A 21,287-nucleotide genomic window follows, 5' to 3' on the forward strand; every position below is an offset into this window, starting at 1 on the left:
GTGTAATTGGAGTAGACTTTTGCGAAATTAGGAGCACTGATTGAAGCGAGAGATTAAAAACCTATTATTATTATTATTATTATTATTATTATTATTTTCCTTCTTTTTAAAATGGACTGAAATAACACGTGATCTGCAGTTGTTACCCTAAAGAGATATTTCTGATTTAACCCCAAGAAAAAATGTTTTGTTGGTATAAATTAATGTATTTAGGTTTATTCAGTAATGTGAAATAATATTTTTGACTTGAATAAAACCAGTTAATTTAGAAAAAAAACAAAACAATCCTACAGACTTGCATTAAAGGAGGGATCAGAGTTATATGTAGAGTAGTAGTTTTATTGTTTACTAAAACTACAACCAATAATAAAAATTTCTTTAGCTCAAACAGTAGAGCGTTGGCGCTTGCAACGCCAAGGTCATGGGTTCGATTCCCAGGGAAAGCAAGAACTGATAAGAATGTAAAAATGTGTACCTTGAAATGCAATGTCAAGTCGATTTGGACAAATACGTCTGCCAAATGCATAAAATGTAAAATAAATATTAGATAAAAAACCTAAACTTAGAAATTAGATATGTTGCTTGACAACTAAGTGAAATAAAAATAAGTTTAATTTGAACTACTAAAATTGAAACTGAAACTAAAATTAATTTACGCTAAATAGAAATATGTATAAAAAACATTAAATAGAAAAGCATCATAGTATCATATAGACTCAACTTTTTTCACTTGAACCCTAGCAATCATCCATAGCACCCTAGCAACCATCTATGGCAGAACACTGTGCCTAGCAATGCGGTAACATCTGGAAAGCAATAATAGGGAAGTTGGTAAAATCTGCTAGCACAGTCAAGCACCACTCAAATTCTCTTGACAAAATGTAGTTTGTTAGAGTTGTTTTAATTTTATGGTATTTCCATTAAAATCCAATAGTTGTTATAATGCAAGTACAGCACCTGGGGTTTATGCAAATCATGATGTTTTGTTTCATCCAGGTTAAGTGCTGCATACTAACTCACAGCTCAAACTTTGATGAAGTCAAACAGCCGTAGCATCTATTCTCGTTCATTTAGAGAGGGTTTAATGAGGTGTTCCCTCATCTTATAGTTCCGCATGTACGTTTTTTACATTAAGCTACTAATGGCGTCATGCCTAACACTCTCAGAGTGTATACCTGTCCCTGTCCCTGTCCTCATGATAGCACAGCTCTCAAAGCCAATGTAATTCTAATAATCATAATTGTAATATCCCATTTGTGCCGTCAGAACCAATCAGGATTGAAGTACTTTACCCATCAAGTGTAATAATCTGCATAATTCTCAGTTTGATTCATTCACCTCAAGGCTCATAGCATAAGTATTCATTTGTGACCAGTCTGCATTTATTTTTAGCCATTAAGCTTTGCAGCCATTCTTTGGCCGAGACAAAATCATTTCAACATCAAATTATTTTCTCTACATCTATCTACAATTGAGGTCATTAGTTGAACTACACCTTGCAGAATCTGTAAAATTATAAATATAATAATTAATTAAAAAAGAGGGATCATATTTTTTCTTAGTATTTATTTTTGCCCTGAATATCTATCTATCTGTCTGTCTGTCTGTCTGGCTGGCTGGCTGTCTGGCTGCCTGGCTGGCTGTCTGGCTGTCTGTCTATACTCTGTTCAATGTTTTAGTGGCTGAAGGATTCTAGATGTCAAGAAAATGTAATTCTCTGTTTTCATAATGTGTTTCCTTTCACAGCATTTTATACTTCTTCCTCTTTTGCTTTGTTGGACATTTTTGCCTCTAGCTATTGCCTGCATAATTTTACTTCCTCATTCTCTCATTGCCTCACTTAGTTATATCATTCCACATCCTTTGCATGCTTTCAGACACCCTTTGATCCCTTGTCTTTTCTCTTCGTCTGCCTTTTTTCTCTTCAGACTCTAAACTCTGTCACCCCTCACCTGGATGTGGAGGAGTGCAGCGTGTCTCTGCTGCCCCGGAACCGCGAGAAGAACCGGAGCATGGACGTGTTGCCGCCCGACCGTGCCCTTGCGTTTCTCGTGTCCACAGAGGAGGACGGCAACAACTACATAAACGCGGCACTGATGGACAGCTTCCTGCAGCCTGCTGCATTTGTGGTCACCCCTCACCCCCTGCCCAACACCACCGCAGACTTCTGGAGACTTGTATTTGACTACGGTTGTACCTCCATCGTCATGCTTAACCAACTCAACCAGTCCAACTCTGCCTGGGTAAGATAGATTAACAGATCAAAAACCCACATTGTGCGTTGATACTGTGCAAATTACACAATAGGACTCATGTATGGGATTATTCTGGTCAGTTTATACTCTATACTGAACTTTCATATCCATTACAGTTTTTCACAATAGCTAGGATTAATTTCACAAGAGTTAGGTCACTTCTTCACACAGTAAGCACAACCGCAATCTATTGCTCTGTCTGAAATGGCATACTGTCTGAGTAGGAACTTGATGAAATTCGGACGTACTACATCCACCATGTTACTGTCAAATGACCTACCAGCTTCAGTTGTGTTGCTTCACTTCCATTCATAAATCTTCTCCCGTGGACTCATGGGATAGTAAAGTGTCCATCGAATGCGCACTTCAGAATCTCGGCGGAAATAGTAGGTCATCCAGGTACTTTTTGCCTACTGTTTTACAAATACTATGTTTTCGGACATACAGTACTACTCTGTTGGTGTACTGTTTTTCACATACTATATAGTAGGGAAGTATATAATTTCGGATGCAACTCATGTGTGTTAATCTGTGAATCTTTTTCGGTTGCTTTGGCACAAAATACATGACTTCATCTTTCAAATGACATGGCTGCTTTTCTCACTTAGACATAACCATAAGTAAATTTCTATGTACCTACAGCCCAATTTGCATGTTTTTATAGTTTTTTTTTATTATTATTATTACATTTAATTTAAATACCTAACATAAAAGACAAAGACAAAAAGACAGCAATTTCCTATATTTCTACTGTATCCAAATCTAAAAAATGAAAAACAGTCAAAACAGTGGAGCGCCTACACTTTGGTGTTGGGGCTATACATACAGAATGTGTGTTTCCATTATACTGCTCTATATATATATTTTTTTTTTGTGACCTGTGTCTTGCATTTTAAACCTCAAAAATTTCAATTTCATTACCATCTAAACAAAAGGGAACATCTTAAGAATAAGTTTGTACTAGAATGTAAACGTGGATCATGTAACATACTGCAGTAAATTCTAAACCGTAGAGAGGTGTCATTCTTGTCAATTTTACAAAAGAAAGCATTGCGTGAAGAAAAATGGCATGAATTCTGACTTTACTCAAACCAAACATAAATCTGAACTCTGGATTTATTCAAAACATACCTTTGTCATGTATAACTATTTGGAAATGCATGCACCAGTTACTGTACATTAAAACATGTATTTCCGCATATGAAAGTGGTTCAGATTACAATTAAATTTGTCAGATTTAGTGCAATAATTATAATGTATTTGCTTTCATCCAACACATTTGTGCCACATGTGAGGAGAAAAAAAAATCAGGTTTAGGCCACAGACAACTGTGGTGTGAATATAAACTTTACATATTTTAAGCCCCCCTGCGACCTTTTGTTTTGAAGTCTTTGAGAGTGTGAAAGCTATTTTTTGGTAGGGCAGACCCCCCCGGGGACCCCATAATTCTTACTCTGGGTGAACAGCAATGTGCCTTTCATTTGAGACTCCCCACATTGATAATGTGTTTGTCTTGTCTAAATTGGCAATGGAAAGGACAAACTCACCAAGACACCAACCTACTCGTGATTTTCACTCTTCTCCCCCTGCAGGGAACCACTGTTACCATTCTCCATGATAAAGCATTTCTGGTGCACATTATTCGACTGAATACACAATTAGAGTGTGTCATCTTTAAGACTCACCTGATAATACATCTGTATTTGTGATTTTTGTATGTGTAAGGTAATCTGCACAAAACTATTTTATAGTTATTTCTGTTTCCTGTCTCCCATCTCCCATTTGATGTGTGCAAATGTTTTTTTTCTAGGGATTATCTCACTTATTCCTTTCTTCTAGAAATATCTCTCTGTTCTCTTTATTTTGCAGTCACCCCTTTCTGATCTGTCTGAGTGTTTGTATGAATATGTATCTTCTTCTGCACCATGTCACTATGCTAATATGCATCATTGTGACAAGAATTGATCAATTTCTATCTCATCTATATCAACATATCTCTATCTCACATCGGAAATACATGGCTGAAGCTGTTTCTCGCCTACTCGTTTCAAATAAAAGCATGTTGGATTAGATCTGTCTGCAACAGGCGTGAGTGAAAATTAATTGACACATTGAGCAAATGGTAATCTGGTGGGAGATTGGACTAGAAAATGCAGCCGATATGGAGAAATGAGCAAGGAGTATTTATCTTGGTGGGCTGCAATTGGATTTTCAGTGCTGTTTAGCCTATCTTTGGCGTTTCCTTGACTCCATTATCCTTTCACCGTCTATCTTCACCCTTCGCTTAATCACAAGATGCCCATTTTCTCTATCCGCAATCTATTTTATTAATACATTCCAAACAGACATTGACTTGTATCTTCTGATTGTGGACATAATGTAAAAGAAAAAACATTATGGTGGTACTCCCAAATTCAAAATAATAATAATAAAAAAAATAAAAAAAGTAATAAAAGTTGTTTTGTTTTAAAATAGTATTTTGCTAATAAGTAACACTTTACAATATGTTCCATTCGTTACTATTACACTGTAAAAAATGAATAGTTGGATCAACTTAAAAAAATTACTTCAATTGGTAACACCTAAAAAAATTAAGTCTACTCAACTTAAATTATCACGTTTTTCCACAATAATTTAAGTTGAGGAAACTTAATTTCTTTAGGTGTTACCAATTGAAGTAATTTTTTTAAGTTGATCCAACTGTTCACTTTTTACAGTGTAGTTAACATGAACTAATAATGAACAATACTTCTAAAGCATTTATTAATCCAAAGCTGTATCTGTTAATGTTATTTATTGGACCTTAGCTAACACGAACAAACAAGTTAACACTTGTAACTAATTTATAACTGGCTAATTTAGTTAAAGGGGTCATTGGATGCAAAATTCACTTTTACATGGTGTTGCATATAAATGTGTCTTTTGCAGTGTGTGGACACAACCACCATACAATGAAAAAAAATCCATTCACTCCTTATTTTTTTATTCCTCAAAAAGCCTAAAAACTCTCAATCATCAAGCCGTTTGGATTTTCTGAGCAATATGATGTCATATTGCTCATGCTCCGCCCACGACCACTGACGGACTGTCCCGTATTAGCATATTTCCGCTCTCAGCCATTTGTATACTGTCCATGGCAGCACTTTTCCATGTCTTGTGTCGACACGCCCCACGGAAGAGAGGGGTGGGGTGAGATAATGATAATGCATTATCTAACATTAACTAATGGGACATTATTGTAAAGTGTTACCGGATAAGATTGGGAAAAAACAAAATGCAGGGTATCCTTTTGTTTGTCATTTGTAAAAGAAAAACATAAATCCTTTGGATAGAAACATCCACCGCTATAACTTTAGTTTTGCTATTTTACTTCAGAGACATTGCCTTGCTGGAGGGTACTACTGCTAAGCTCAGTGGTGCAAAGGACTGGACTATTCAGAGCTGTGCACAAATCACTGAGATGTTGTTAGATAATTGAAAGCCCACATTTCCTGTTTATTTGAAGTATCCAATTACTTTTATTGTAATGTGCATTTTCATTGCATATATTTGTATATAGTTCATTGTAGTTTTGATTTATGTCCGTTATATGTTTGAATTTTGAATTAAAAAATGTGATAAAAAGAAAGAAAAGAAAACTATGAACAAGAAATAATATCATAGAGAGGGCAAATAGCAGATAATTTTACCTTTTTTGAATTTTGACAAAATTAGATCACATTGTCAGATATCAAATGGCTTAATTGAAAACATTTCATAATATTTGAATATTTAAAAAAAAATCATTATGCATTTTTAAATGCATATCAATGCATTATTATTATCTCATTGTAATATAAACATTATTATCGATGTTAGTTATTATACCAGTCATTCCATTTCATGATCAACAATCTCATCACTGATGTTGTTCACCCATAATAATACTCTGTTTATGTTATAGTTATATTATTCTGGTGTATTGCAAGTGTTATTATTATTATTGTAGTTTTTTCTCTTCTTCTTTCTTTTTTTAGTTGCATATATTTAGTTACTTTTTTTTAATAATATCAAGCAAATGGACTGCCAATGAAAATCAGCCTTTAGATGACTTGGGTACATTTATATCTGTCTGGATGTTGATTAATGTACACTGTCCCTTCATACATACATACATACATGCATAAATGTAACATTATTTGTCAATTTGTGTCACTGCCTCTGCGCTAAATCTAAATGATTTCCTTCTCTTTCTCAGCCTTGTCTACAATACTGGCCTGAAACAGGGATGCAGCAGTATGGACCCATGACGGTGGAGCTGCTCTCCAGATCCACTGATGACAGTGTTGTCACTCGTCTATTCAGGGTGAACAACATCACACGGGTGAGTCTATAATGCCATACACGTCATCTTCAAATATATGTTATCTCCATTGTGCCTTACAATCACCCAGTGTTAGTGCTGACATTTACTCGTACCTCATTAAAATCAGACCCAATTAGACAAATCACCTGTCTTCTAACATCTGTCTTTTTTTAAGAGATTCTCTGAGTTCAGGGCCACTCCAGATAGGTTAATTAACTGCTAGGCTAATGGCTTAAATGATCTTTTAACCCCTTATCGGGCGAGGAACCATATTTGGTAACTTAATCGCGCATTCAAACTGAGTCTCCCCTGCCTGTTTGCGTTGTCATATGAGCGCATAGATTTCTCCTAGCCAATCAGCGAAGATCAGGCTACGTCACTGATAGTCACATGATGGCATCTGACCAATCAGAAGTTGCGCGGAGCATTTCAAACTTCAGTGTCGTTCCGGATATTGGAAAGTGAGGTTATGCGCTACTACCTACTCCCACATCAGCGCTAATAACTTCAAAACAAAAAATTGTGAGTTGATGAAACTCACACATTCTATGGTTGAATAGTTGTGCAACATGTTGAGATAGGTGTTGTTTGCATAGATTTCTTGAAAGTATTGACATTTGTGGCATGAAAAATGGTGAGACCATATTTGATCATACGCCCTGTTCAGGTAAGATTAGAGAATGTCCATATTTAGACATACGCCCTATGCGTATAGAAAAGCCGTACTAGGGTATTTTTTCTACAAATAATGCATTATAACCACAGTCTATGATTATAACGTAGGACAATAGTATTTACTAGTGCATTGGATGTTATCACAGGTTTGAATAACATTATAAAGTGATCCAGTGGGAAACGTAACACATTTATAGACATTTTATATTGCCATAGATATTGAAATATGTGTGGTTTTGGTCAGTTTTATGACCTTTATAACAGTTTTTAATACTTATAATGATATTTTGCACTTCTTATTATATATTTACCCTTTATGTGTAAGTTTTATGCCCTTAAAACAGTTTTTATCATAGTTAAATGCCATGTATTGGTGTTTTTTTTTTTACTGTGAGACTTATTACTGCTAAAATAAGTGGTACCACCAGTACTTGACCATACCAAAGATCAGTAGTACAGATCTTTTATAAATGTATACATTTATTTATAACATTTATAAATGCACAAATGTGCATTTATAAAATATGAATCATGTTCTTAGGAGCACAAACCATAAATGAATACCCTATTCATTAATTTAATGAATGTTCCTAATAATAATTTAATTTAAAATGTTCCTAATAATAATTTAAAATGTTACTAAATAAATATTTTTATGTTTGTAACAAGTTTATGTGTTTTTATTATATTTTTATATATACACTTTTTAAGGGAAAAACATTACCCTAGACTGGCGAGGAACCATATATGGTAACTTCATTGCCCTTGATTTCCAACCTAAAAATATATATTTTTTTAAAAACTCACAAATGTTTAGAAGTCTTATAATATCCTCCAATAACACTCTATGGTTGAAATTTAGAATTTCCAAGTATTTCAATGAGTGCCCTATAAAGGGTTAAGAGACTTGTAGAAAATTAATTCAATACCGATTAAATTAAATCAAAGGTATTAAAGTGTGGTGAGTCTCCATTTCACAAAATAGCACTGACGGACACTACATTGCTATAATTAGACCTGGTAATTTCTCGCTGGATGCGTGTGCGAGAGAGTGATAAAGTTGTGTCTCTCTCAGTGTGGTCTGTGCTTCTGATATTGACTTGTCTGGATAAAAAGACATTTTTCACACCTCTAGCTGACCTTAGTCCTCCCTGATGGCATCATTGTCAACATCCTGTCTCTTTGAAATCTTGTCTCAAGTGTTGCACCTTTCATTGTTCGCCCCCTTTAGCACTCCTGACAGCTAGGCTGTCAACCTTTAGCCATATTCCCATCCGTGCCTCTGTCAGTTTGGCTAGCCCCTGTCAGTCCCTATTTCCCCTCTGTCTCTTTGAGACTCTGCAAGCTGGGCAAACACTCCATGTCATTGTCAGAAATTGCTCCATACTGCCTCTTCACAGGACCCCAGAGAGAACCACCCATGTTGGAAAGACAATTCTCACTTCTCCAAAAAGGTACAAGACTGAGGAGTAGAGTGCTATTGATAGATCATGTTGCTAAACGGCGCCAACCCTGGACAAAGAAAAGCCCTGTGACAGAAAAATGCTTTAATGATTTGTTACAGAGCAATTTAGATGCTAATTAATGCTCAAATGATCCAGTCAATGACTTGCAGATGAGCTGAATATTGTGTGCTGTGTGAGTGAGTGTTTGAATTACAGTAGATGTCCCATGAATTGGATACAAAATAGAGTGACATGTTTCAGGCATCAGTGAAAGAAGTTGCTTAACCTTCAGATAATGTTGTTAGTTTATTTCAGAAGATCAAACTAAATATTATATGAGATGTATTTTACATTAATTTTGTATGCCATTTCTGGAACCCTGTTACCAAAGTGTTAGTTTTTATTATTATCACAGTTTATTATTATTATTATTATTATTATTATTATTATTATTATTATTATTATTATTAGAAATATGATTTTCAAGCAATAAACACATTTGGTAACACTTTATTTTACAGTGTCCTTGTTACATATGTTACATGGACTTACCATAGTAATAAGAGCAAATTAAGCATAATTACAAGCAACTAACCCTCAACCAAATTCTAATCCTACCCGGTAGCACTTTAGTGTCCTTGTTACATATGTTACATGTACTTACTATAGTAATAACAGTAAATTATGCATAATTACATGCAACTAACCCTCAACCAAATCATAATCCTACCCTAACCCTAGAGTAAGTACATGCAGTTGCTTAATATTACTCAGTACTTAAATATATAATTACACTGTAACAATAGCCACGTTTCCATTACCCTTCAAATTGCGCAAAGTGAAATTGCGAATTGAAAATACGCTCAATGGAAACACGTCAATTTTGCATAAACTCCCATTTATCGCAAAAAAGTTTTTACGCTCACATGAGGTGGTTTTTGCGCATTTACAGGTCACCTGACGTAGACGACGCAGTGTATTTGGACAGAATATGAGACAGAGTTCTTTATTGTGTTTTACGGTGTGTACTTTATTCTTAACACCTTTTACCTATTTATTTATTATTCTCAGGTAAGGTAAAGAAAGTCAAATCTGACCTAAACCATAAGCATTCAAAAGGTACTTACAATTTGGTCAGAAGTCTCAGTAGGCAGATTTTGTAATCAATTAAATTTATTTTAATTGGTTACTTTTCTTTTTATAATAAACAAAAATATAAATGCACATAAAACTTCATTGTTAAAGTATAAAATACAATAATCACGTTTTGAATCAAAGGTGTAGGAAGCTCTGGGCTTCTTATCCTCTGCTTGGGGTTTCTTGTCCTCAGCTCTGGGCTTCTAGGCGTCGGGGGCACTAGCGTATCAGTATCCCCAGAGGTAGTCAGTTCATCAGTCTTTTATACTCCTGTTGTTTTCAACAGGCGTTAGGCTGACACTCCTTCAAAGTTTCCCAGATCCTTCTCCAGGCATGTGCAAGCGGTCCACCTCTTCATGTCCTTGAACTCCAGTAAACTCAACTAAGATGGCTGAGTTCATTTAAAGTTCTAGGAGTCCTCTAGCGCACACACATAATCGCACTTTTCTGCTCCTCTCAACATGGGTTGGCACAGTCACATATACATACATAACCAATTACTGTACATCTATGCCAAAACAATATAAGCCATATTTTACAAACAAAATAAACAACAACATTGAATGCAATGCATTATATCCAATACATTGGCTAAATATGTGTAACAATAAAGGCATCTATAATAAACAAGGAGGCAGGTAATTGCATTTTCTTGATATTATACAACAATTGAATTCATAAAAGACAAAAGAATGACAGAAATACTGGATTCTAAACCTCAAAGAAATGCCACAATCAAGACCTCGGAGCAGAAATGAGTGAGAAAAACCCAGAAACACTTCATATGTGCCGCTCACAGACACAGTATAAGGGTCTTTCCATTAATGCTTGGATAACACGCCTACGTTTCCTTCCATTAATAATAATAATGACCAGTGCGGTGGCTTTGATATATAATATATATATATATATATATATATATATATATATATATATATATTAGGGCTGGGCGATATGGAGCAAAAAATATATCTCGATATATTTTGCTATATCTCGATATACGATATATATCTCGATATCTTTACAGGAAAAATAACCCCCCAAAAACTACTGCAAAAACAAATATGCCAAATACCACAAAGTCTTTTTTTTTAAGTGCAAATAGGTAGGCAGTTCATGTAGGAACAAAGTGTTTCTGCGACATTTAAAAAAAAAAAAAAAAATCCCTGTATACAAAAATAATAATTTAACTGTAAAATAAAGGAAGAAATAATACATATTGCACTATTTTAAATAAACCTGTATAGAAATATCATTACTAATTTTGGCAAATAAATAAATAAATTCCATATATCCCCCAAAAACTGCACAACTGTAGAGTAAAACATTAATTAAAAAAAAAAGTGATACTAATGCATCTAAAAATTGACATGATTGTTACAAAATCACACTGTCTGGGGCCTCTGGAGAACTCAGAACAACTGCTAGCATAAAGTTTAAGGTAAAAATAACTGCCATTAAATTACAGTATCTTACTACTATGCAATTAGATAAACTGTTCATTCATTACATCGCTTTACCTCTGTCTTTATCCACCTTTATCCTCTTCTTTTTGGCACTGTATCTATAGCAGAATAGGTAGGCTAATGCTAATTTATAATGTGTCATGTAAATTCGGCCATCCGTCACAATCAGGAAACTTTCACTGTGTCTAGACCTGGCGCGAGCTGCCAGGCCCGTTTCTACAGGGGAGCATGTTAATTGTGAGTGTGTTAAGCTCCCTCAAACAAAAGCAATGCGGCGAGAGGCGACGTTACACAAAAAATTACCAACAACAACTGATCGCGCGCGCGCTGTTTCTGACGCACTTCAAGCACTCGCTGGGCGGGGAAAGATTGATGTGCCTGACCGGACTCGGGGGACTTGGTTGAATGAGACAACACGCGAGGGGAGGGGGAACAAAAGCAAGGAGGCGGAGGAGGGCGGGGGCGAGCACAGCACAGAGAAGGCAAACAAGCAAAGTGGCGAAATCAGAATTAAATATAAACAATACATCGATATATACGATATGTCAAAATCCATATCGAGTTTAAAAATATCTCGATATATCGTAAATATCGAGATATCGCCCACCCCTAATATATATATAAACTTACCAACGTCCGTTGCCATGATTTTTGGAATGACTTATCGCGAGAGGGAAAAAATGACGTTTTAGTTGCATAACATCGGCTATCAATATTTAGAAAAAATTGCAAAAGTTTTGCGCGAATCTTTAATGGAAACGCGGCTAATGACACCTTAAAATAAAGTGGAACCTCCTACCCTAACCCTACGGTGCCCTTGATACAGAGTAATTACTTAATTAGGTACTTAGTAATAGATGTTGTAATAACATGTAACAAAATGTACTTAACATGTAACTAAGTTATGGAACAGCCTGTACTTACAGATTGTAATTACACACATGTAATAGGCAGCTACTGTTACACATGTGTAACAAGCCGAGTCTGTTACATACGTGTTACGGACTTGTACACTGTAATTATGTAAGAAAGTACTTAGTATAACACAATGTAACAACAAGTACTTAAATATGTTAGGCTACTAAGGTCTGCAGTTACACATGGTAAATGTGTATGTTTGTAGCATTACTTGTATGTAACATAAAATAAAGTGTATCAAGATTGTACTTAAGTGCACTTCCTGTGTATCTACATATGTTATCCATCTGAATTAACCCACTAGTTCATAGCTTAAATACATGCATTAGCTTCCTAATTACATTGCAATTACAAAATATTACACAGGTATAAGCTATGTAAAATAAAGTGCATCAAGAATGTACTTAAGTGTACTTTGTGTATACATACCTTATCCATCTCTGCCTTACTTTGATTTAACTCACTAGTTCACAGCTTAAATGCATGCAGTAGCTTCTTAATTACATTGCAATTACACAGGTATAAGCTACGTAAAATAAAGTGCATCAAGAATGTACTTAAGTGTACTTTGTGTATACATACCTTATCCATCTCTGCCTTAGTTTGATTTTACTCACTAGTTCACAGCTTAAATGCATGCAGTAGTTTCCTAATTACATTGTAATTACATAATATTACACAGGGATGAGCTACGTAAAATAAAGTGTATCAAGAATGTACTTAAGTGTACTTTGTGTATACATACCTTATCCATCTCTGCCTTAGTTTGATTTAACTTACTAGTTCACAGCTTAAATGCATGCAGTAGCTTCCTAATTACATTGTAATTACATTGCAATTACACAGGTATACGCTACGTAAAATAAAGTGTATCAAGAATGTACTTAAGTGTACTTTGTGTATATATACCTTATCCATCTCTGCCTTAGTTTGATTTAAACTCACTAGTTCATAGCTTAAATGCATGCAGTTGTTTCCTAATTACATAATATTACACAGGTATAAGCTACGTAAAATAAAGTGTATCAAGAATGTACTTAAGTGTACTTTGTGTATACATACCTTATCTAAATCAAACTAAGGCAGAGATGGATAAGGTATGTATACACAAAGTACACTTAAGTACATTCTTGATACACTTTATTTTACGTAGCTTATACCTGTGTAACTCACTAGTTCATAGCTTAAATGCATGCAGTAGTTTCCTAATTACATAATATTACACAGGTATAAGCTACGTAAAATAAAGTGTATCAAGAATGTACTTAAGTGTACTTTGTGTATACATACCTTATCCATCTCTGCCTTAGTTTGATTTAAACTCACTAGTTCATAGCTTAAATGCATGCAGTAGTTTCCTAATTACAAAATATTACACAGGTATAAGCTACGTAAAATAAAGTGTATCATAGTGATCGACCGATGTATCGGTTTACCGATATTTTTCCCGATATTTAAGCATTTTCCCATAATCGGGTATCGGTTTTGTAATATCGGATTCGCCGATAAACGGCGCCATCTTGTGGCCGTTTTGAGAATTCCGCCATTGCAGCCCGCGTCTGAGGAGATCAGTCAACAACAACTCTGTGCACAGGTAAAACATATATTCTGCTTGCTTTGCTTTAATTATTCAACTTTATTTAACATAACAGACATTCAGAAATGAGATTTGAGACATGAATGCCTGATATAACGTTAGTTTATTTATGCAGCTTTGTTCTAAAAAATTGAGACGAACTCATGGAGTCACGTAGTGAAATCCGTTATGTCCTGCCCCAATAAAGACGTAATTTTACATGGATTAAATAAAACAGACATGAATGAGTGCATGTTGGAAATAAAAGCGCTGAATTTATTCTCTATCTGTTGCATTTGCTCACCATAGTCTCGAGAAAAAAGTTCGTTCATATTGCTGAGCAACTCACTGGGTTTGATGACCAGGAATGCTCAAGCACGGCCACTGAATGAAACTTTTGACAAGATTATCTTGTTTAAACATCCTAGATTATATTATCATTTACTACATAGCAATTATTTCGCTAATACACATCTAAATATACCGCTTTGTGGAAATTAATTATTTATTATCTCCACGCGCGATCGCGGTTGAGTAGTTCTGTGTAAAATAAATGCATAGATAAACAGCACTTTGTCAGTTGGCATTTCATGATCTAGATTCAATCTAGATCATGAAATGCCAACTGACAAAGTGCTGTTTATATAGTCTCGAAAAAAAAAAGTTTGTTCAGATTGCTGCGCACTCACTGATGACAGGAATGCTCAAGCACGGCTACTGCATGAAACTTTTGACAAGATTATCTCGTTTAAACACCCTAAATTGTATTATCATTTACTACATAACCATTATTTCGCTAATACAAATCTAAATACCGCTCTGTGGAAATTAATTATTTATTATCTCCACGCACGATCGCGGTTGAGTAGCCTAAGTTATAGTTCTGTGTAAATGCATAGATAAACAGCACTTTGTCAGAAAGGATTTCATTAATAACATACTAGTTGGAAAATGCAAATATGCTGTTTTGTTTGTTACTTTCCTGACAATGTTATATTACAGCTAATATTATTCAGTGAATTAATATTACCCAGTGAATTATTCCTCACTCTTTAAACCTATTAAACGGCACATAAACCTTCTAAAACTGTTTAAAATAAATTACATTTCAATACAAAATACAATACAAAAAATACCTCCAACATGTGGAACCACTTAAAGATACATCACTCAACTATCTTAGAATATATGTTAGAATAATTTTTGTGCTTTATTTTTTACCTCATCAAAGCTTTTATTTTTAAACAAAGACACTTAGTAAGAGTGCACTTTATTTTTTGGACTCAGACCCCTCTATTTATTTGTGTATAAATATAAAGTTTTTTTATGTATGCAAGGAGGGAGTGATTGTTATAAATAAAATTGTTTGTTCAGTTCATTTGTGTTGTAATAATTGTGTCAAAAACAGAAGTATAACAGTAAATAAATATCGGTTCTGCATATCGGTAATCGGCACATAAATATGCAAATAATCTGTATCGGTATCGGTTATAAAAAATCAATATCGGTCGATCACTAATCAAGAATGTACTTAAGTGTACTTTGTGTATACATACCTTATCCATCTCTGCCTTAGTTTGATTTAAACTCACTAGTTCATAGCTTAAATGCATGCAGTAGTTTCCTAATTACATAATATTACACAGGTATAAGCTACGTAAAATAAAGTGTATCAAGAATGTACTTAAGTGTACTTTGTGTATACATACCTTATCCATCTCTGCCTTAGTTTGATTTAACTCACTAGTTCACAGCTTAAATGCATGCAGTAGTTTCCTAATTACATAATATTACACAGGTATAAGCTACGTAAAATAAAGTGTATCAAGAATGTACTTAAGTGTACTTTGTGTATACATACCTTATCCATCTCTGCCTTAGTTTGATTTTACTCACTAGTTCATAGCTTAAATACATGCAGTAGTTTCCTAATTACATTGTAATTACATAATATTACACAGGGATGAGCTACGTAAAATAAAGTGTATCAAGAATGTACTTAAGTGTACTTTGTGTATACATACCTTATCCATCTCTGCCTTAGTTTGATTTAACTTACTAGTTCACAGCTTAAATGCATGCAGTAGCTTCCTAATTACATTGTAATTACATTGCAATTACACAGGTATACGCTACGTAAAATAAAGTGTATCAAGAATGTACTTAAGTGTACTTTGTGTATACATACCTTATCCATCTCTGCCTTAGTTTGATTTTACTCACTAGTTCATAGCTTAAATACATGCAGTAGTTTCCTAATTACATTGTAATTACATAATATTACACAGGGATGAGCTACGTAAAATAAAGTGTATCAAGAATGTACTTAAGTGTACTTTGTGTATACATACCTTATCCATCTCTGCCTTAGTTTGATTTAACTTACTAGTTCACAGCTTAAATGCATGCAGTAGCTTCCTAATTACATTGTAATTACATTGCAATTACACAGGTATACGCTACGTAAAATAAAGTGTATCAAGAATGTACTTAAGTGTACTTTGTGTATACATACCTTATCCATCTCTGCCTTAGTTTGATTTAACTCACTAGTTCACAGCTTAAATGCATGCAGTAGTTTCCTAATTACATAATATTACACAGGTATAAGCTACGTAAAATAAAGTGTATCAAGAATGTACTTAAGTGTACTTTGTGTATACATACCTTATCCATCTCTGCCTTAGTTTGATTTTACTCACTAGTTCATAGCTTAAATACATGCAGTAGTTTCCTAATTACATTGTAATTACATAATATTACACAGGGATGAGCTACGTAAAATAAAGTGTATCAAGAATGTACTTAAGTGTACTTTGTGTATACATACCTTATCCATCTCTGCCTTAGTTTGATTTAACTTACTAGTTCACAGCTTAAATGCATGCAGTAGCTTCCTAATTACATTGTAATTACATTGCAATTACACAGGTATACGCTACGTAAAATAAAGTGTATCAAGAATGTACTTAAGTGTACTTTGTGTATACATACCTTATCCATCTCTGCCTTAGTTTGATTTAAACTCACTAGTTCATAGCTTAAATGCATGCAGTAGTTTCCAAATTACATAATATTACACAGGTATAAGCTACGTAAAATAAAGTGTATCAAGAATGTACTTAAGTGTACTTTGTGTATACATACCTTATCCATCTCTGCCTTAGTTTGATTTAAACTCACTAGTTCATAGCTTAAATGCATGCAGTAGTTTCCTAATTACATAATATTACACAGGTATAAGCTACGTAAAATAAAGTGTATCAAGAATGTAATTAAGTGTACTTTGTGTATACATACCTTATCCATCTCTGCCTTAGTTTGATTTAAACTCACTAGTTCATAGCTTAAATGCATGCAATAGTTTCCTAATTACATAATATTACACAGGTATAAGCTACGTAAAATAAAGTGTATCAAGAATGTACTTAAGTGTACTTCATGTGTATCTATAAACCTTATCCAACTCGTCTTGTTACACATGTGTAACAGTAGCTGCCACATGTGTAACAGTAGCTGCCTATTACTTGTGTGTAATTACAATCTGTAAGTACAGGCTGTTCCATAACTTAGTTACATGTTAAGTACAATTTGTTATATGTTATTACAACGTCTATTACTAAGTACCTAATTAAGCAATTACTCTGTATCAAGGGCACCGTAAAATAAAGTGTTACCGTACAATTTTACATTTGTACTAATACATTAGTACTTAAATGTATAATTACACTGTAACAATGACACCCTAAAATAAAGTGTAACCACACATACATACATTACAATGTATATATATATATAAAGTACACTAGAATGAGTAACAGGGTTGCATATTTATTTATTTATCTAAGTATTACTCAGTAGGGACTAGGTTTGGGATGCTTATTGATTTGTAGTTATTGATTTTATTTCCAATTACAGAACAGTTTTTTTGTTGTTGTTTTACTATTATTTAATTAATATAAGTTTAACAGATTGTTGTCATGTGGTTTTAATTGTTGGTTTAAATCAAGAAGGTTTAGATATCTCATGTGGCACATATGGAGCCCCTAAGGGGACATGGTGAAGGAAAACAATTAAGAAATGGGAGAAAAAAATATATTTATATGCTTTCATAGCGTTGTGTTTTCCCTTAAAGCTTCTCTGGGAAATCAAACGTTTTGTGAGTGCAAAATGCAAAGTTTCTAGGGGGAATGCAAAAGTTTTGAAAGAGAACACAAAGGCAAGTTTATATCACCATGTCACTTTAGGGTCTCCATATGTGCCACTTCAGAGAACTTAACCCCTTTGATTGAGCAGACCATTTTAATTTCATTTTCATGCTATGTTTACAATTATTTTCTCATTCTTCTGGTCTTGGTCTCTCTGTCTTTATCATTCAGTTGCAGGAAGGTCATCTGGTAGTGCGACATTTCCAGTTCCTGCGCTGGTCGGCTTATCGTGAAATCCCAGACTCTAAGAAGGCCTTTCTCAACCTGCTGGCACAAGTGCAGAAGTGGCAGAGGGAGTGTGGCGATGGTCGCACTATAGTTCACTGCTTGTAAGTTTCATACGGCTCTGCTTCCAAATGCTAATTGGAGAGCAATTACACTTCATTGTGTTGATTATACAATCCAGGTCTCTTTTGCTCCCGTGCTCCTGCAATTTCTGTGGCCACCCAACAGTGAAAATCTGCTTAAAGTGCTTAATCTCCGGCTGCTTTTTCATGTCTTCATTTTTTCCTCAGTATTTGACTTCTTAGCGCTCTGGCCTCAGGATACGTACCTGCCACCTGCACGTGTCTGTAGTTTAATACATCTATCCTCTATTAATGATAGCATGGTACAGACACCATTTCGGGCTTCAAAGCATCTGTGCTGGGGTGCCCTTCTTTTATCAGTAGCCCTAGGGAAATGATCTTAGTTCAGTAGGATGTGACATTTTTATAGCATGACTTTTCCCCAGAGCGCACTGGTACTTTCCATTCCTTCTTGTTCAAAAGTATTGCAGATATCTGGCAGCCTGTGGTGGCACAAATATGGCTCTTTCACCGCTATCCCCTCCAGACATCTATAATACAATAATCCACACAAGCTTTGAAAGTGTGCTGCATAGATCCCTCTCCTACATGTGTTACAAGCCACTTCTTTTCTTGAAGATGCTAATGAAACAACGTATTAATGTCTTTAAGGAATGGTGGGGGACGTAGTGGCACTTTCTGCGCATGCACCATGATAATGGAGATGGTGCATCATCACAACATGGTCGATGTGTTCTACGCCGTCAAGACTCTCCGGAACTCCAAGCCCAACATGGTGGAGTCTATGGTTAGTGTGCTAATTATGTGCAGAACTTATTAGTGGTGTTTAGATAGGGAATCTTTACTATTGCTAATCCCCATTATTAGACCAAACCCCTAACCAATGTGTAACAGTTTGACATGCAAATAATTTGTTCTGTGAGAATTTTTGATACCTAAAATTGCACTTGAGAAAGAGGTGCTTTTACTCTACTCTGCAATATATGATAAAACAATTATATTGACTTAGATTGAAGGAGGGATACAACTGTATAAATAGCCTGGCTAAGTTATAGTTTCCACCATTGTTCCTCTGCAAGTAACTTGTAGCTTTATATTTCAACCACTTATAAATTCCATAATCATATTTTTATTATAGGATTAACGATTCACAGACAAACATCTCTCACATTTTATTAAAATGTAAAAATATAGTTGCATTATGAAATTGATGTAGTTTGTGAATGTCACCAAAGAAATCGATGCAACCTTGATGTTGTTTACAGGAGCAGTACAGGTTCTGCTACGAGCTGGCTCTGGACTACCTGGACTGCCTGGAGGTCAGATAACACAAGAGCTCAAGACCTCATCAACACTGGCTTCAACCTCTTCACCTTTCCTCCTCTTTTTCCTTTCACTTGGGCCAATCCAGCCCATATGAATGAGCTGTTCTGTCCTCCAGTGAGAATGCATAATCTACGTCAAAAGTGGGAATGCAAGACTTGGCACATTTCTTTAACCTTCAACCTCTATTGTCCTCTGTGTACTTTTTGTTTTGGTGTTTTCTTCTCCACTGACTCCCTGTGCCAGATATTCCTGCCGAACCCTTGAGGTAATTGACGAGATTTCAACAGCTTTGAGATTTATGACTTACCTCTTTGATCACGTGACTGGCTCTGAGCTCCGCCTATAGGCCTTATACACCATGCAAGAGGAAAACACGCTGAAACCATGTGACTGCAACATGGCAGATAACATTGTGTTTGTACATTACGTGTATTGTTAAACTCTGTACGTGGGGCGATCTACTGTGATGATTTTATTGGAAAGCATACCTTGAATGTGAGGGTGTGATAATTGATGGAGTTTTTTTATTTAATTATTTAAAGGTGATCTGTATTATTTGTTGATGTTAATCTCCCATCCCAGCTTAATGTGCTGAAACATCTATAAGTGAGCCATTCATAGGTTGATTCTCCTCAAAAGTGTAACACTGTGGCGCTATCAAAACATTGCTCTATTTGTTTGAGCATCCCAACACAGCAACTTTGACTCAACCAATAGCGTGAGTTTGGGATGGAACTATGTGTTTGGCTGACCAGTAACAGATGGAGGTTTGGGACAGCTGTTTGAAAACAGTGAGTTTTTCTTGCAATTCTATTTGGTGACAGACACTCTTCACCTTTAAATCGGAAAGTGGCACTCAAAAGTTCAGACAGGTCAGAAGAATAGCTACAAATATGGTTTCTGGGTTGATTTTTTTTGTTGGGGGGTTTGTGTTTTAATGGGGGGAGGGGGGGGGGGTGTATATATAATATATATTTTGCAAAAAAAAAAGTTTCTAGATGTTGTCTTTAATGTGCCAACTCATGTGTGCGTGTGTGTGCGTGTGTGTGTGTGTGTGTGTGTGCGCGTGTGTTCGTGCAAAGAGGATCAATCATGGATCTGCATGCCTGATTCATGTTTCATTACAATCCATTGTGAACAGTCTGCTTTGGGTGCCGCTGCTTGCTGTCATTAAGCACAGTAAAACAAAAACATATACGCAACTATATAAAATAAACAAACATGCTACTGTTGGAATATGGTGAGGCACTCGCCAAAAAAAAGTTGCTTTGTATCTTTGTATTTATTGGTTGTGTTTTATTTTCTACAAAAAAAATAAATAAAATAATGTAACATGATCGAATAAAACATTCCAATGTTGCTTTTATCTCATTGTCATTATTGTTGTTCATTTTCTAATCAAGCTTGGTTTTCCTAATTTCAATACAAATAATAGGTCAATTGTTTTCCACCACTAGACAACAGATATTAAATAGAGAGAATTGTATTGATCTCAGGGATGTTTTTTTTCTTGAATTTTGAAATGGCTTTAAACAATTACCAAAGAAACTGCAAATGCTGTGTTTTCAGATACATTCCATGCATGGATTGCTTCCGACAGCAATGAAAGCGCTAGCGGTGCCAACCTG

General features: G+C 35.0%; 1 protein-coding gene across 4 annotated transcripts in view; it reads left to right on the forward strand.

Moving 5' to 3' along the window:
- Positions 1–21,025, forward strand: part of ptprua (protein tyrosine phosphatase receptor type Ua) — a 582,203-nt gene extending 561,178 nt beyond the window's left edge. For all 4 annotated transcript variants that reach the window (XM_079878073.1, XM_079878074.1, XM_079878075.1 and 1 more), the window contains 5 exons: positions 1,929–2,243; positions 6,493–6,618; positions 18,197–18,354; positions 18,985–19,120; positions 19,599–21,025. In XM_079878073.1, the coding sequence (XP_079734199.1) occupies positions 1,929–2,243; positions 6,493–6,618; positions 18,197–18,354; positions 18,985–19,120; positions 19,599–19,661 (798 nt within the window). In that variant the 3' untranslated portion in view covers positions 19,662–21,025. The remainder of the gene's footprint in view (positions 1–1,928; positions 2,244–6,492; positions 6,619–18,196; positions 18,355–18,984; positions 19,121–19,598) is intronic.
- The last annotated feature ends 262 nt before the right edge of the window (positions 21,026–21,287 follow it).

This window comes from Squalius cephalus (assembly GCF_949319135.1).
Source record: "Squalius cephalus genome assembly, chromosome: 8".
Lineage (NCBI taxonomy): Eukaryota > Metazoa > Chordata > Actinopteri > Cypriniformes > Leuciscidae > Squalius > Squalius cephalus.